Source organism: Oreochromis aureus, linkage group 3 (assembly GCF_013358895.1).
Source record: "Oreochromis aureus strain Israel breed Guangdong linkage group 3, ZZ_aureus, whole genome shotgun sequence".
Classification (NCBI taxonomy): domain Eukaryota; kingdom Metazoa; phylum Chordata; class Actinopteri; order Cichliformes; family Cichlidae; genus Oreochromis; species Oreochromis aureus.
Window position 1 is genome coordinate 23836536 of NC_052944.1, and position 17891 is coordinate 23854426.

At 38.9% G+C, this 17891-nt stretch overlaps 2 protein-coding genes and 1 long non-coding RNA gene across 3 annotated transcripts; all 3 read left to right on the forward strand.

Moving 5' to 3' along the window:
* Nucleotides 1-1883: 1883 nt before the first annotated feature.
* LOC116327711 (ubiquitin carboxyl-terminal hydrolase 47) lies at nt 1884-6258 on the forward strand. Its single transcript, XM_031749359.1, has 9 exons — nt 1884-1962; nt 2557-2659; nt 3060-3172; nt 3271-3341; nt 3412-3537; nt 4552-4647; nt 4738-4866; nt 5979-6107; nt 6217-6258. Exons 1-9 carry the CDS (start codon nt 1884-1886, stop codon nt 6256-6258), a joined length of 888 nt encoding a protein of 295 aa, XP_031605219.1.
* A 581-nt stretch (nt 6259-6839) lies between these two features.
* LOC120437687 lies at nt 6840-7780 on the forward strand. Its single transcript, XR_005611343.1, has 2 exons — nt 6840-6988; nt 7077-7780. It is a non-coding gene; the product is annotated as an uncharacterized LOC120437687 (long non-coding RNA).
* Nucleotides 7781-11301: 3521 nt separating this feature from the next.
* On the forward strand, nt 11302-16780 carry LOC116327729 (probable E3 ubiquitin-protein ligase ARI5). The gene is made up of 5 exons (XM_031749382.2): nt 11302-11475; nt 11834-11928; nt 12068-12168; nt 15815-15970; nt 16073-16780. The coding sequence occupies exons 1-5, from the start codon at nt 11369-11371 to the stop codon at nt 16526-16528; spliced, it is 915 nt and encodes a 304-aa protein (XP_031605242.2). The 5' UTR covers nt 11302-11368; the 3' UTR covers nt 16529-16780.
* The last annotated feature ends 1111 nt before the right edge of the window (nt 16781-17891 follow it).

Below are 17891 nucleotides of genomic sequence, written 5' to 3' on the forward strand. Positions count from 1 at the left end.
GCGTACAAGTAGACATTACAGGAAAGATAAAAGGTGCACATGCACAACTGTGTGTGTCTTGGTGCGCACGCATTAGAGTCTATAGTAAGCGACAGAGTTGCAGCATGGTGCTTTAATTCTGAGAGCTGTTGTTGTTGGTGGCGGAGGAGGAGGGAGCATTCACACACACATCCACCTGCGCCTTTGGAGAGTGCGTAAGCACTCTGTGGCCCATGCATAATATAAGAGAGCGTGGAAAAAGTCAAGCCTGACGCGATTCCAAGAGTTCCGACAATATATTGCTGCTCAAATTCAGATTAGAGCAAATTAATAGTATGTTACTCACTTTGACGCTGAATAATCTTCATCATCTTTCGACCTCTTGACTTGCTTTGGAAATAGTTCCCAAATGAAAGTTTTCCCGATGCGCAGACGGATCTTAAAAGCGAAAAAACTGAACTTTGTTTCAGACGAAACAACTAAATGGCCAATAGTACCCAGCACTCCCATTATTTAATTCAAAACATGAAAACGGAGGTAAGAGAGGAATTGCCAAAATCCAACGATGTCAGAATTCCCCAAATTGTCAAATCCTACTCGCAAGGAAATTTTTGTCTACCAGAAGACACAACCGCAATAATCTTCTTTCCATCATCTGTTAGAACAAAGCACATCAAACAAAAACATTCATGTGTACCTGACGAGTAAAGTTTAAACATGAAGACTTGCCAAATAGAGATCCGGACGGCGACCTTTTCTTATTTTTCAAAGAAGAACGAAGTCGCAGCTGCCCGCAGGTCGAAACAGCGACGTTATTTTCTTGGTCATGTGGTCGCGGTATGACGCCTAGTGGTCCAGTCAGAGGCTCTCTCTACAAAACAAGAAATAGGGATCATTTTAATTTAACAGAGAAAACAAATCCATGGGTGTTTGTTGTTTGACGTTACATTTTATCACCAAAGTTTTGTAAACGAACAGTCAAAGGGGCTCCACTCCAATCACATAGATTTACCTCAGCCTGTTTTTTCCCTTTTCTTTCTCTCTCTCTTTATTAAGTAGCCAATAAATAGCACACTAAATAACACTAAGCCATTTGCGTTTGCCTATATGCAAAGGATGTCTTATTTCACTTTCGTTCGGGTGTCAGGATATGATCGGGTCCAAGTGAATTAAATTTCCACAGGAGACCGCGACAACGAGGCTCGTAAAGAGCTCCGTATGTTGTTGTTATGATGAAAATACAAAAATGGGATACACAATCTGTACTCATTCAATAATAATAATAATAATAATAATAATAATAATAATAATAATAATAATAATAGTTGTAAACTCTAAAACTTTCGTCTCATCTAAACATAAAAAGGAAGAGGAACTCAGTCCATTTGATGGAAAGCTGGAAATGTAAACACTGACGAGCTGCATTCAAAATCACAATGTTATAAAAAGTCTCTTCCAGTTTTAAAAATTACGCTAAGGTGTATCAAACAGTGTCTGCCAGTATTTTATGACCACTTGGACTTTTGCATGGAGACTCTCCAGTGGATCATGTGCCCTTTGAGCGGATTTCAAGCTGACACGAGTGAGTAGCTGCTCCCCTGTGCCTGCCTGCGCAACAATCCCATGGCGCGCGTAGTATAGAATCTCAACTTTCTTCTCTTTAAAATATAAAATAATCATTGTATAGAACCTGCTCTTAAATAGAAAGTTCAATCTGAACTTGCAGCAAACAGCGACATCGGTGGACAACAAGAAAAGAAGGTGAGCCGATGGTTCAAAGTCGAAACTATTCCTGGGTGAAAATATGGAATATGAGATGGTGCGACAAAGAGCTGGATATTTTTAACAAATAAACTCAGATTTTAAAAAAAGCAAAACAATTTATCCTCAAGGAGAGATTCAAGATGATCAGCTCCAGGAAACGGAACCTGGAAGAAGTGAACACAGAAGAGACGAAAAAACTAAGAGAGGATGCAGATGCGGGTGAGTTGAAGTCTTTTATACTGAACACTTGCTGGACAAAAATAAATAAATAAATAAATAAATAAATAAAACTAAAGCACCGCATACAGCAGGATTTATAAAGCTGTAACTGTCACAGAAAAGAAACATCTTTAAACCATATCCCCATAAGGCCCAGGCTACATTATACATTCAGAGATCACTTTATTAGGTACACCTGTTCAACTATTCTATAAGGCATCTAATAGCCAGTCACAGGGCACCAACCCACTGCATGTGGACATGGTCAAGATGACCTGCTGACGTTCACGATGAACATCAAAACCAGGAAGAAAAATGGTTTAAGTGACTTTGAATCGCTGATGCCTTGGCAGTTTGAAATATTTCAAAAACTGCTGATCTACTGGGATTTTCCCACACAATCTCACATCACATAAGAGTTTTCATAAATAGATACAACAAACGTATTGGTCTGTCAAAAACTGTAAAATTAATTACTTATACATGCTTTAAATATGCATAATTATTGTGGCTGAGGTCTTTAAAATTTTTGTAATTTTTTCTACAGTCATTTATAAAAATTATGCTATTTTTTTCTTTCTTTTTTCCCCAAAGTAATCCAGCAGAAGAAATTTCATGGCCTGAAAAATCAAGGAGCCACATGTTATCTCAACAGCATCATGCAAGTTCTCTTCATGACACCTGAGATTCACGACAGGTGGGAGATTTTAGATTGCTTACATTTCACATCTGATGCTAATTAGAAACAAATAAACAAACAAATATACCGCTTCTCTGTGGAACCAGCTTCCAGTTTGGATTCAGGAGACAGACACGATCTCTTCTTTTAAGATTAGGCTTAAAACTTTCTTTTATGTCATAGCTTGTAGTTAGGACTGGATCAGGTGATCCTCAGTCCTCCTTTATTTATGCAGCAACAGGTTTAGGGGGCTTCCCATAATGCACTGAGCATTCCTTCTTTGGTTACCTCTCTTTTCACTCTCCATGTGTTTATAAACCACTCTGCATGTAATCATTAGTAGGTATTAAACTCTAGCTTCATGGTGACTGGACCGTAAAAAGTCAATATTACGTAAGAAATAACTGTTTTCCTGAAGGTTGGATCCAGAATCACAGAAAATAGACCAAGAGCTGAGAAACATCTTTGAACTACTAAAGAAAAGAACGTGTGGAACAGAAAAGATAACAAAGACTTTGGAGATCCATAATGGTGAGATGACCAGTTGGTAAAACATAAACATCAAAGGTAAACTCAAAGAAAAGGTCACATAGTGGCTGTGCTGATTAACATTTACATGTAATTTTCAGTTTCTCAGCAGCGTGATGCTGCCGACTGCCTGGATCTGATTTTATGTAAGGTCAGCCCCCGGGTCTCTGAGGTGAGAATCTTACCATCCAAATAACACTGAGAAACCAGAATGTTTTCTAACTGATATTTCTGTGTTAAAGCTTTTTGAGGGTCAGCTGATGTACACAACAAAATGCTCCAAAGGCCACGTCATCAATGAAGAGACAAATCCTTTCTGGACTCTTCCACTGTCTCTCAGAGACAACCCTGATGAAACATACAGCATGGTAAGCAGCAGCCAGGGCTCAGACTGCACCTCTGGTCATGCTGTTTTTGAGTTAATGGAGAGATAATTCTGTCATTGGTACAGAAAAGTACAAAATGTGATGCTAAGGAAAGCTTATTATTGTGATTTGTAATTAAATATCTATCTATCTATCTATCTATCTATCTATCTATCTATCTATCTATCTATCTATCTATCTATCTATCTATCTATCTATCTATCTATCTATCTATATATATATATATATATATATATATATATATATATATATATATATATATATATATATATATATATATATATATATATATATATATTTTATGCAACCCATCTGTAGTCCTTTGATCATTTCAGATTCAACTTCAGTTTCATTGTTGTGTAGCTTCTGGACAACATGAAAGATGTTTTTCAAACATACACTGGTGTAATCTGGATACATCATCAGTGATGTCCCGGGCTCATCAGGTGTGTCAGGTCTTAATATCAGACACTTTCTCCTGGGTGACCCAGCCATGTGGATCAGGCCCTGACTTGCGTCCAGGTAGCATGCTCTGCTACATAACACCATTCTTCAACCACAGCTATTGGGAAGCGTTCACTTGACAGCTTTCCTCCTTCGCAGTCTACAGATCCCCAAGAGCACTAGGACTACTCAGTGTATATACTGACTTGCAAAGCCCCCAACACGCCACCTCCATGGGCTCACTGGGTGCTTTCCAACCTTGCCTCCAAAAATTGGCTACAAAGTATTTTGTCCACTTTCTTTCCTGGGCTTCCTCCACTCAGTCCTCCTATGGGACCATTAACTCCTGCTTAGACTCCTCAGACTCCCAGGACCATGTCAGGCCTGAGTATGGGGGTTACAATGAGCACGCTTTACTAGTGTGTGTGAAAGCTTTTCAGTTGTGTATGTGAATGTGTTTTACTAGTTGGTTTCTGTAACCAACTCTTTCTTTAAGAGCTTGATTTCTGCCCCCCTTCTTTTTTTAAAATTGCAACATGTGTGTTTGTGCAGGAAGGAGGATTTGAAAAGATTTTCCAAACCAAGTCATACAGTGGAGACAACATGGTGTACTGTGAAGAATGTGAGAAGAAAACAGAGGCAACCAGTGTGAGTTTCTTAGTTTTTTTTTTTTTTTTTTAAAGCAGAGTCTGTTAGTCAAACTCTGCTGTGTGTAATCATCTCTCTTGTGGTTTTTAGAGATGTGAGATGGTGAAATTTCCTCACATCTTGATTCTACTCCTGAAGAGATTTGACTTTGACTACTACACCATGTCAGATTTCAAGTCAGACTGCTGTGTCGCTGTGCCATCTGAAATGACAACAAATGTAAGAAGAAGTCACTCTGAAACCTGCTCTTATGTTTTTGTTTCTATAAACTCAGAACAAAACTAAGGGAATTTGTGTTTGGCCAATTGTTTCTTTGTTGTAACTGGCAATTAATCTTATATCTGTTGGAAAGCCTGTTTATTTCTCCTTTAAATGCTCCCACATTTGTAAGGAAATGCATTTGTAGGTTGAGCAGCAGTTACACCCGTGAAAAACTTGCCAGATCTTCTCTGTCAATGCCAAACAGTTTACTCTGCTAATGACTCTTGCTTGGTGTTGTTTATTAGTTTGGGTGAAGGAAGGCTGAAGAAATAAGAAATACTGGCAATTGAAGCATTTATTCATTTAACAAGCAGGGGCCTTAGTAGCATATGGAAGAACCATACACAGCCACAAGAGCCTGAGACCTCCTCCTCATGCTGGACACCAGCTTGGTCACTGCTGTGGGATTGGTATCCCACTCTTCAACTGCAAGTGTCACAAGTCAGCCAGTGTGGTCATGTTGGTCATTCTGACATGAAAAGCACCACGAAGCTGAGCCCACAAGTGTTCAGTGGGGTTGAGGTCAGGACTGTGGAAGGCCATCCCATCCTCTCCACTCCCAAACTTTGGAGGTAGTCTCTGATAAACCCCACTCTGTGGGAGCGAGGGATGTCATCTTGGAGGAAAGAGTTCAGCTCCAGACTGTGGCGATATGGGATTACTACTGGTGTCAGAATCTCATCTCGATATCGCTCTTCATTGAGATTGCCTCCGCAAGTTTTTCCACTGAGGAAGATGACGCCCCACACCATTACACTGCCTCCACCAAATATGACTGCAAATCTGTAGAAGACCATCTATGAACTGACAGTATGAGGAAATGGTCTTCTCTTGGTGTCATCTTCTTGGGATGCTCACTGACCACCAGGATGTTTGTCAGACACAAACTGACCACTGCAGCAGGGTCCTTGCTCACAGGTGCTGAGAATCTGGTACCTGGGGTATCAAAAGCTGAGATTTATTACCAAGAAGCATTGTCAGGGCAAAGAAATAATCAATCAAACACCGACTTCCTTACTTTTTGCTGTAATTTTGTATGTTCTTATGTCTCACTATGTTCTTTGTTGTAGGGCAAAAAGTACAAAGTGTATGGGATAGTGAATCACATGGGCAGTCTGAGAGGTGGACATTACACAGCCACTGTGCTGTCCAGGGAGGACCACACCTGGTATGACTGTGATGACTGTAATGTGACAAAGGTGACTGATTAAATATAATTTAATTATGCGTCATATTTAAAACCTACAGAAAGTGTTACAACTGCAGGGCTCATTTTAATGTTAATCTTGTTTTTGTTGATGTGTACAGGCTGAAGAACAGCTGTTTGCAAAAACCAAGTCATACAGGTAAGTTTAAGTTTTGTTTCTCAAGTCTGACACAGCAGACAGTTTACATCTAGAGCTGTTTGTGAGCGTAATTTACTAAACTTTCACAAAAAAGATGTTTTTTTCAGTGGCAGTGTCACGGTTCTGGTTCTGCGACCGAGTGTTTTGTGTGTTTTAGTTTTAGTCTTTGATTATTGTTATTTTTTCAGTGTTTCCTGGTTTATTTTGAAAGAGTCTTGTTTGTCTCGGCTGTTTCCCTATGTGCTTCCACTTCCCCTGATCACCTCCTGTGTGTATTTAAGTCCTCTGTCTTCCTTTGTTCATTGTCAGGTCATCTTTTTACCTTACATGTCTCATCTTTGTATTCATAGTATTCATAGTCATCATTGTTGTTTCACAGTTATCACCGTTTTCATAGTAAGTTTTAGTTTTTTCCAGTTTAGGTGTTAGTTTAGTTCTCCTCACTCTTCATGTTGTTTGCACTTGTCGTCATCAGCCCTAATAAAGGCTCGCCTTTGTTTAAAGACTACAGTTCCTCTTTCAGTGTCTGCATTTGGATCCGTTTACAAAACACACCGACGTACCCCGCCGTGACAGGCAGTTATTTTTACCACTTGTTGGGGCACTTTAATGTCTTTAATAAGCATGTATGACTGATGGATTACTGTACATTGTTGAATTTCCTTCTTTCTCTGTGTGAACTTCAAAATGATGGTTCAACAGTTCCAGGACTGCATATCTGGTCATGTACAGAGGTAAGATCACAAAACTACTGAACATCAAGAAATCGTTTAAGAAGTTCATTCAACACTGACAAATAATTACTATATGTCTTTTGTTAAGCCTCAGACAGAGAGCCAGAGGAGGTGAAAGAACAACAGAGGACCAGGAGAAGAGTGGAAAAGGATGAACCAAAGAAAAGAAGAATGCATGAATACATAAAGAAATCTGGAGAAAAGAACATCCACGAGGATGCTCTGCAACCTGGCAAGAGTTCAGAGATAAAGAGGAATACTTTTTTGATTACTTTCATCACTGGTTTTTTGGCCTTAATTGTAATACTTGCAATGATACTCACAGCTCTAAGCAGAAACTGATGGAGGGGGAGAAAGTCAGCAGAATTTGTGGTTTTTGAAAATTTCAGCTTGTAACAGAACCAGTTTTGTCAAGGGAGCAATGAAAATGATATAATTGCATTTCACAGACAACTATGGTCGATGTTATGAAAGCAACTTTGTAGAAGCCATTTAAATAATTGTAAAATCAGTTGTTTGAAGTGTGGAGCTCATAAAAGGTGCTGTGGTGATGATGATGATGATGATGATGTGGATGAATTTTAATCACCATGGAAGAAATTCAGGCATCAAAACTGTATTTTTCACATTGTCACTGTAAATTCTAACGCACAAAAGCAGCCATGACATGCAATGCTAAGATTTCATTAACGATCAAATAATAACTTTTGTATTCATAAAGTTTTCCCCAAAATTATAAAAAATAATTTTCCAAATAAATAAAGGGTCTCACTCCATAGCGAGTGATAGTGACAGAACAATATCAAATATTTGTTTGATGTGCAATTTAAAGTTCACCCAGAAGGAGGCACTGATCCAAAAATGTAACTAGAATGGTTATGGATATGTAATCTCTCATTGTTAATATTTAGCAATACTTTTTAAAAATATTAGAATTACTTATATATTTCTGGCAATAATATTACATGATAGAAACTGTAAAAGTAAGTTTATTACCTACTGTTGTTACCTGAAAACACAAAGACCATCAGCTATAAGAGTGGTATGCTGATAGCCTATAGGCTACTTATAAACACTGACAACCTTTCAACTGATATTCTGCACATTGTCTTCCAATTTCTGAATCCTGTTGCAGACAATATTAATTGCAGTGTCCTGCCTTAATTTTTAGAGCTCACCATCCAAACCAATGTCCAACAGTCCAAAAGCAAAATGTAGCTGAGTGTCATGGTAGAGACTGAAGCGGTCCAGAGCTGCTGCTGTCAGATGTTCTCTCATCATCAAACTCTGTTGTGAAAGGTGGCTTGTATTTTCACCATTAGCCACCAGGTGAGTCTTCTTCATATTTACTTTCTAATCGTTTACTCTGTATATCAGGTGTTTGAATTCAAGCAGTGATAGGTGCTGCTAGTTAGAGACAGTCAGCTTTTCTAATGTTGCTGCATGTAGCAGTGTGGAATTTGTTGTGTATGTGGATTACTGAGGTTTAATTTGTAAGGCAATTATACAGTTGCTGACTAATATACAAAATGTCTATATCTTTCACATTTAATGTTATTCCTTATCACTGTCTGATCTGAAACACACCACATCATGTTTTAGCCTCACTGTGATGGACTAAGTCCTCCTGACCTACAGTCACTGCTGCATCAAGTGCTTCTTTGCAGTTCACACTAACAACATACACTAATCCACATATTCACTGTGAACATGTAGATTATCGTATGTTATAAAAGGAAATAAACAAAACAAAAACTTGAGTATAGTTTCGCATGTAACTTTTTTATTTTCCCACCAAATAACTGAAACAATTAAAATATACTTCATGTTTTTAATATGATTTTACTCCCCCAGCTTCCCTCTCCCTTTTAAAAGCAGCTGAGATGCAACGTGATACATGATATAGACAATAATCATTCAAATCAGAAAGCCTAAACATGCGCTATTTACTAGAAATCTTATGCTCTCTAAACCTGTATTAATGACGATATATATCTAAACATATATCTTTAGTAATTGTAAAGTTCATTTTATAATACACAGTCAAGGTCCCAATAGATTTGGATCATTTCACTAAACTGGAAAATCACATGCCTTTCTCCAGTTTAACAATGTTGGATGGAATGGTATCAAGAGAAAATAATTTTATATTTGTGGCTTTTCCTGAGTTTTTCTATTGCAAACATTATCCTGCATTATAGATACATCAGTTTTCTCTTTGCATTCCCAGAATCTAACATTGCTGAGAAAAACAGTAAACTGAAGTGAATGGAGAGGATGCGACTCTGTTCAACTGGAAGCCAACTACAACAGATTGTTTCAGACAGAGAATGACGTGCATGGTGCTGATCTAAGGCCAAGTGTAAGATTGTTTTGAACTGTGAAACAAGGAAAGCTACTCTAAAAGATTTTTTAAAAAATAGCTGGAAAAATAAACAAATGACATCAATATAACTTTCTTGGGAATACTTATTTACACACTAATTAGTCATCATTTACAATCTTTGATAGTTAGTACTGAACTCTAAATAGGTATGATAAAAGTCTTAAAATGTAAAGGAAGACCCACAGATGACACAGTTCAGTCCCAGCTAGCAAAGATGACGCATGTTGTCCTTTGTTGCATCATATTTCAGTCCTGCTGTGCATCGATGATGATATCTGTCAGCCTCCATGGACCCTCGCCACCATCTGCACCACAGACAAGGGTTTGATCCCATATTCAGACAGAGATGCAGAGTCATTGTCCAGCGGCTTCCCTGCGACAATCAGCTGGAATTCAGCCATAAGATATCCTACACACACAACACAGGAGAGAGAGGAACCTCACTAAATATATAAACATGTTACAAATAATTATATCATGTCCCTGAACACCACTGAAGATTGTTTTTTTTAAGTTGCACTCAGACAACACATGACTGTGGCCACTGCTCAACTAAAACTAAACTAAGTTTGAAAACTATTTAATTCAACTGTCATAAAATAATAACTGGAGACAAAACAAAACCTGAACAAAAGTGTGCTCTCACAGTTTGTGCTACTAACTGACATACAACAACAGTAAACACGTACAAATGTGTGCGTGACTATGCTCATCTGTTAACACAGCCTGCCTGAGATGTCTACTTGAATGTGTGTTTGAAGTTGTTGTGTTTTATTACTGTGCTTCTTGATTGTTGCACCACACAGATACCGCGCATGACAATAAAACAAACTGAAACTGATACTAAACATAATTAAAACTAAACTAAATCGAAACGTTTTTAACAATAAAAATTAAACACAGTTTGAAAAAGATCATTTAAAAGATGAATAAAATAAATGAGGACATTTGAATATCAGATTTCTACATAATCACTCGAGACTTCTCTTTTTGACCTGTTTTGAGTTGTTGGGCTTACCTTTCTTGGGAAACAGTTGCGCTGCTTTCATCTTCAGGTCTTTCACGGTCTTCTGCTGCTTTTTGGAGTTGTTTAATTTGATAATCCCCAACTCACCCGCAGGTGAGCGAACAGACACGCTGTACTTGCACATTGTGTTTGTCTGGATCGTGTGTGAGGCTGAGGAGCTCCTTCGGGTTCTGTTAAAGTCAGATAAGGTGAGAGTGTATTAGTCACTGAGATGGGCTGTCTCTGTTCAGCTGACGGCTCTGTCAGACAAACATGAAAACACACTTCAGGAATGTTAGGGAAGTTCCTGAGCTCTAATTTAGTTTCACTATCATTTTCACACAGAGATCACATGATTTATTTTAACACAACAAACTGTTTACACTGTCACACTCAGTGGATACTAACACTGTATCCATACTTATCAATACTTAAACGGCATCAAACACTTTAGCTTATGTACTTTATCAGTTTCCTGTTCTGGTCAAAGTGTGGTTCACTGTTTGATTGCAGTACAGCAGAGCTCCAGAGGAGAAGATAGAAGTCAGCAGCAGCCTGTATTTAATAGAATATTTGTATAAAGTCAAGTAAATTAGAGGGGAAGAGAAAGAGAGAGAGAGCTGTATACAGACAACAAACATACCAACTAATTAGATTGCTTTTGAAGGTAACGTTTAAACTGAGGTTTGCAAAAGTAAAAAAAAAAAAAAAATTAAGTATGTTTATAAACACCATATTTCTTCAGTATTTAGTGCAAGGCACTGTATGCATGACATACCCCCAAAGGTTTGATCCTGGAGTCGTCCCTAGTGTAGAAAAAGTCTATAAGCATAACTTTGCTAAACATAAACAAAAAACAAAACAAACAAATAAAATAAAACAACAACCCCCCCTCTTTTTTAAGAATATTATGTGTTATATGTGTTATATTTCAATCTTGAGGGACGGTTTCCTCCTTATCAGTGCTCACTGTTAAAGGTCAAGCTCCATGTTCACGTCACTCGGAGTCATTAGCTGTTATGCTCATAACCGCGTCAGACGTTTTTTGGTTGCATCTAGAGCGAGGATGGCCTCATCCACGGGTCTGCTGCACAGGTAACACTCAGCGTGGTTCACTCACTGATGTGTGTGTGTGTGTGTGTGTGTGTTACATTTGCTCGTCTGTTTTCACAGGTAAAGACTCTTATGATCGGACTTTTTGTTACGTTTGGAAACTGCGCATCGGAGAACGCGCGCTGTGCCCGATCATTCAGTGTCGCAGTCTGACATCACGGTGCTACTGAAACATGAAGCCGCCGATTAAAAACTTTGAATGTGAAGAAGAAACGGGCACTGTTGATCGAAGATCCCGCAACACTGCAGCGCGCACGCTGTTCTGACTCCAAGCCGGATTTTGCTCTTTAACGTAAAAACCGGAAGTGTTCATTCAGATCTGTTTGTTGTTGTTTTGCAGTGCCACGCCCCCAAGAGTGCCAACAAAACATGAAAAGTGTTACGACCCTCATGACCCAACACTTAAGTTTGTCGATAAGGAGGATGATTTGGACTGTAAGTATCACGTGGGCACTTTTCAAAGTAATGGAGCAACAGTAAAAAAGAAAACAAATGCATAAACCAATGTAAGAACAGACATTAGCATTTATTTCCGTGTAACACTGATCTTTTGCTTGTGTGTGATTGTTCTCAGTTTTGTATGAAGGCTTCAAATCTCTCAGAGCTCAGATGTCCTGTGGCCACGCTGTGACCCCGACCTCTCTCACCAACTGGTGTCGCAGGTTGTTGGACCAGGTAGGCCACTAAAGGTTGTCTTTGTTAAAATAAACAGTACGTAGCAACAAGCTAGAGTGATGGGGAAAAAGAGAGAAACAAATGATGATCACTGGGATGGTGTTGTGGTGATTGGGACTGAAAAGCTTTACAATTACAAGGAAAAACCAGGCAACGGAACCCAGGGAATGACAGCTATATATCTGGTTCAAACATATGGTAATTATCAAGGAGGCACTCAGGTCTGCTATACTTTAGACAGAGACGCAGCTGGTCATAAAATAGTTTGACAGGTATTTAAAACAAACCAATTGCACATATACCATTAATCACTTCAGGGCTGTAGCTCACCAGTGAGCGAATGGATTGCCAGAAGAAGACCAGAGAATCACCAATCCACAGGTGCATCTCACCTCTAATTAACACTCAAATTAAAGTTTATCTCAAACCAGGGCTGTCTACACCGGCTCTCACTTACCCTTACCCACCCCTGCTGCTTGTCTTGTGTTTCTACACGGCGTTCCAAATTATTATGCAAATGATATTTTCTCTGTTTTTCCTAAATAGTCGATAAAAATGACAGTTGGCATAATTTTCAAGTCATCGACCAATAGAGTATAATTCAAATGTTACTGAACAAAACTCCCACTGAAAACAGTATGTCTTTCAAAAATAAAAAACTTAAAATGCACTGTTCCAAATTATTACGCACACAGAGTTTCAAAAGATTTCATAGGTTGTAGAGAATTGAAAATGGTCATTTGTTGAATTTGCAGCATTAGTAGATCAATTTCACTGACATCAAAAGCTATTTCAATCAAAAACATCTTAACAGGACAAGTTACATATTAACATAGGACCCCTTATTTGATAGCAGTTTTACAATTCTTGCATCCATGGAACTTTTAAGTTTTTGGAAAGTTTCTACTTGAATGTCTTTGCAGGATGTCAGAATAGCCTCCCAGAGCTGCTGTTTGGATGTGAACTGCCTCCCACCCTCATATTTTTTTTTTTGCTTGAGAATGCGCCAAAGGTTCTCAATAGGATTGAAGTCAGGGAAGAATGGGGACCACACCATGAGTTCCTCTCCTTTTACGCCGATAGCAGCCAATGATGCAGAGGTATTCCTTGTAGCATGAGATGGTGCATTGTCTTGCATGAAGATGGTTGTGTTGCTGAAGGCACAGTTCTTCTCTTTCTACCATGGAAGAAAGTGGTCAGTCAGAAACTCCACATCCTTCGCAGAGGTCATTTTCACACCTTTAGGGGCCCTAAAGGGGCCGACCAGCTCTCTCCCCGTGATTCCGGCTCAAAACATGACTCCACCACCTCCTTGCCGATGACGCAGCCTTGTTGGGACATGGTGGCCATCCACCAACCATCCACCACTGCATCCATCTGGACCATCCAGGGTTGCACTGCACTCATCAGTGACCAAGACTGTTTGAAAATTAGTCTTCATGTAGTTCTGGGCCCACTGCAGCCATTTCTGCTTGTGAGCATTGGTTAGGGGTGGCCGAATAGAAGGTTTATGCACAACTGCAAGTCTCTGGAGGATTCTACACCTTGATGTTCGCAGGGCTCCAGAGGCACCAGCAGCTTCAAATATCTGTTTGCTTCTTTGTAATGGCCTTTTAGCAGCTGCTCTCTTAATCTGATGTATTTGTCTGGAAAGATCCTTCATCATTGTCCCTTTATCTGCACGAACCCATGTGTGCTCTGACTCAGCCACAAATCTCCTAACATTATGGTGATCGCGCTTAAATTTTGGTGAAATATCTAAATGGTAAATGGCCTGTATTTATATAGCGCCTTCTAGTCCCTAAGGACCCCAAAGCACTTTACATATCCAGTCATTCACCCATTCACACACACATTCACACACTGGTGATGGCAAGCTACGTTGTAGCCACAGCCACCCTGCGGCGCACTGACAGAGGCGAGGCTGCCGGACACTGGCGCCACCGGGCCCTCTGACCACCACCAGTAGGCAACGGGTGAAGTGTCTTGCCCAAGGACACAACGACCGAGACTGTCCGAGACAGGACTCGAACCAGCAACCTTCCGATTACAAGGCGAACTCCCAACTCTTGAGCCACGATCGCCCAGTTTTCATTTTCATTATGTGTCCAAGGCATTCAACTATTTCACGCTTTTCAGCAACAGAGAGATCAGTTTTCCTTCCCATATTGCTTGAAAATGGTGGTCTGCTTAATAATGTGGAACATCCTTCTTTAGTAGTTTTTCCTTTAATTGGGCTCACCTGGCAAACTAATGATCACAGGTGTCCGAGATTGATTTCAGTGATACAAAGAGTCCTGAGACACAATTCCATCCATGAGTTTAATTGAAAAACAACTTATTTAATCTTTATGACACTTAAACACAATTTGCATAATAATTTGGAACGTGGTGTATGGTGTATTGACAGTCATATGCTTTTTGTGCTGGGGTGTTTTTTTTCTGTTCTCAAACTGTTCTCCCATTAGGAGCTCAGTCTGAGTGGAGTTTTTTTTTCTCCTCCTCTCACCTCATGTTATGTATTTTCGTCATTGTGGTTGGTTTTTTTTCCCTATCAGCCTACCTCTCTGACATGTCTTCCCAATGTGATGTTTGTGTAAAGTTAGAACAGAGGGTTCCTTTGTAAGTGCGCACGCGCCATTAGCATGCTGCCTGCTGTAACCTATAATTTCCTTCGGGATTAATAAAGTATTTCTGATTCTGATTCTGATAAATAACCACGGAACATGGAAGTATATCCCACCAGCAAAGCCACCCACTGACCTCCACTTTAAGCCTTCAGCTTCTGAATAAAAAAAAAGAAAAAGAAAAGGTTATTTATAGATCCAAAACATGAAGACAATCAAACTCACCCTCATGGTAGTAACAAACTGGTCATCTGCAGCTATAAAAAGGTCCTTCCAGTGGTGTAACAAACATTAGGATAATACAAACCAAAACAGGGCTTAGGCTTTTCTTTTTCATGTTATTGGTGTGGCCTTTCACAACAGTCCCAGTTTCTCATGTGGCTCCTCAGGAAAATTAATTGTCCACCTCTGGGATCAGGTTTTACCAGATTTGGGTTTTTTCGCTGCAGCTTCTCTGGTGATTAACTGACTTTTTAAATAATGCTCTGCTAAACAACTTTATATCCACATTGTCCACGGCGAGGTTAAAGTATTTTGAGAAGTCATGTCATTCTTTTGTACCTCTGAGTTTAGGACTTATAAAACAGTATTTAAAATTAGATGAGTAACCAGTGAATGTACAAGCCTGTATGGAAACACTGGTACTATAGATTCTGGATTACTGCTCTTACTGCCTTATTTGGCTTTTTTGATACTCCAGTGCAGCTTTTAATTACACCTGTGCTTTTATAGCTGTGACCTTTGAATGTTTTCTGTGTGAAGAGCCTTTGTACAGATGACTTTAAGACAGAATTAAGCAACAAAAATCATTACAGAGTTTCAGCAATGCAGCAATGCATTTCTGATGGATGAGGAAATATTTTGATTGTGATTTGTTTCATTAGCTATTGAGCAACCTTTTCCCACAATATAGAGTTTAATATTTTAAGCTTAACTGGAAAAAAAGAGGAAAAAAATATTTCATCAACTTGTTTGGAAAAAGTCTGATAATTCTCTCATCTTTCAATATCTCAATATAGGGTGAAAGCAGATTTGTGTGTGGCGGGTCTGGTTGCAGTGCTGAGTGGACTTTTTCAGAGGTTTGGAAAATGGCCCTTCTGACCCCTCAGGAAACTGAGCATTTTCGAAAAAAATTGGCGGTCAACGCTGCCTTGCAGACGCTTATTACCAAATCGGTAAGTATCTAATTAGAATAGTATAATGTCATGAAAATAGAAATGTATTTCTTATAAGATTTAGTTCTTATTAAATATTGTAACTCTCTTGTCTCCATGTAGTGTCCTGTATGCAGATCCACTGTGACGAGAGAGAATGGATCAGACTTGAATGTCCTCTGTGAAGTGTGCACAGCAGATAAAGGACAGCCGTTTGAATTCTGCTGGCAGTGCTTGAGGGAATGGAAGGGTCCACGGCCTCGGAAAGACCGCTGTGAAAATGATGGCTGCTGTAACCAGTCACTAAAAACACTAAAAGAATGCCCAGATATCAGCTTTGATTCAGTGAAGGGAGTCCACGGCTGTCCCTCTGTACGTGCCTGTCCCACCTGTGGGTTACTGCTGGAGCACAGCAAGAGGCGATGTAAATCTCTTCCTTGTCCTCGATGTAAGGTGAAGTTCTGTTTTGTGTGCCTGAAGATCTTCACTGAATGCATGAAAACAAGTGACCCTTATGCAGCATGCTCCAGTGGTGTAGCTCCCAGACAGACATCGATACCTGTATGGAAGAAGAAATAATGAAAAAAACACAAAGCTCCCAAGTTTCACTTTTAATCCCTTTTCTGTAAATAGTATACCATGATTTTTTTTTGATTTTTTTTACATGACCTGTGTTTTTATTCACTTGTTATAATTCTCTGTTCTGTTGGAGCACTTATCAGATATAATCAATGTTGGCTTATATTGATGAGAAATTTGCTACCAAATGTGATCTTTACAGCTGTATTATGTCTGAATCATAACGACAATAAACTTGAAAAATGTTGTTCATTCATAAATTTGAAAACAAGTTAATCATACATTCATACATTCTGTGATAAACTCATTCTTTGCCTCAATATTTAGTTATTTTATATTATCCTGTCATTATCTGTTGCATCTTCAGCATCAGCATCTTTGGCATTAGCATCTTCTAAATTGTTCTAAATTTTATACATTTAATTACAGGTTGTAAAGCTAAAATACAGATTAAAATAACTGACAGATAAAAATAACTCACTTATTACAGAAGAATATTAAGAAAAGCTAAAAATGAATGAAAACATAGTTCACTTTGAAACACACTGAATAATTGATTGGCTACATTTTAAAATAACACTTTAAATACATTAATTATTGTAAAATTAGAATAGTCAAAGTTTATCTGCCTCGGACCTCTGGACCTGTTCACTTTCATCCACCAGGTGGCACTTTGTTTACTCTGTACATGAGGTCTGTGAATTAGAGGGGTGCTTCCAGTTAGACACAAATGTTTTTAACCTTCCTGTTGTGTTCGGGTCAAAGACTCCCGCCGAAATGTATCCACACTGCACCATGAAGGCTGCATGGTGTTTAAAAGCATTTGTGTCTAACTGGACGCACCCCTCAGTGCTCTAATTCATGTGCAGAGTACACAAAGCTCCACCTGGTGGCTGAAGGTGAACAGGTCCAGAGATCGGAGGCAGATAAACTTTGACTCCTAATTTTACAATAATTAATGTATTCAAAGTGGTTTTTTAAATGTAGGGAATGAATTATTCAGTGTGTGTCAAAGTGCACCACGCTTTCATTCATTTTTATCTTTCTTTCTTTATATTCTTCTGTAACAAGTTAGTTATTTTTATCTGTCAGTTGTCAGACGAAGGTTTGATCCTATATTCAGACAGAAATACAGATTAATCATCCAGCGGCTTCCCCACGACAATCAGCTGGACTTCACCCATAAGATATCCTACACACACAACACGGGAGAGAGACGAACCTCACTAAATATATAAAGATGTCACAAATAATTATATCATGTTCCCCAAACACCACTGAAGATTGTTATGTTTAAGGTGCACATGACTTTGGCCACTGCTTAAAACTAAGTGTGAAAAACATTTATTTCATCTGCCTCATA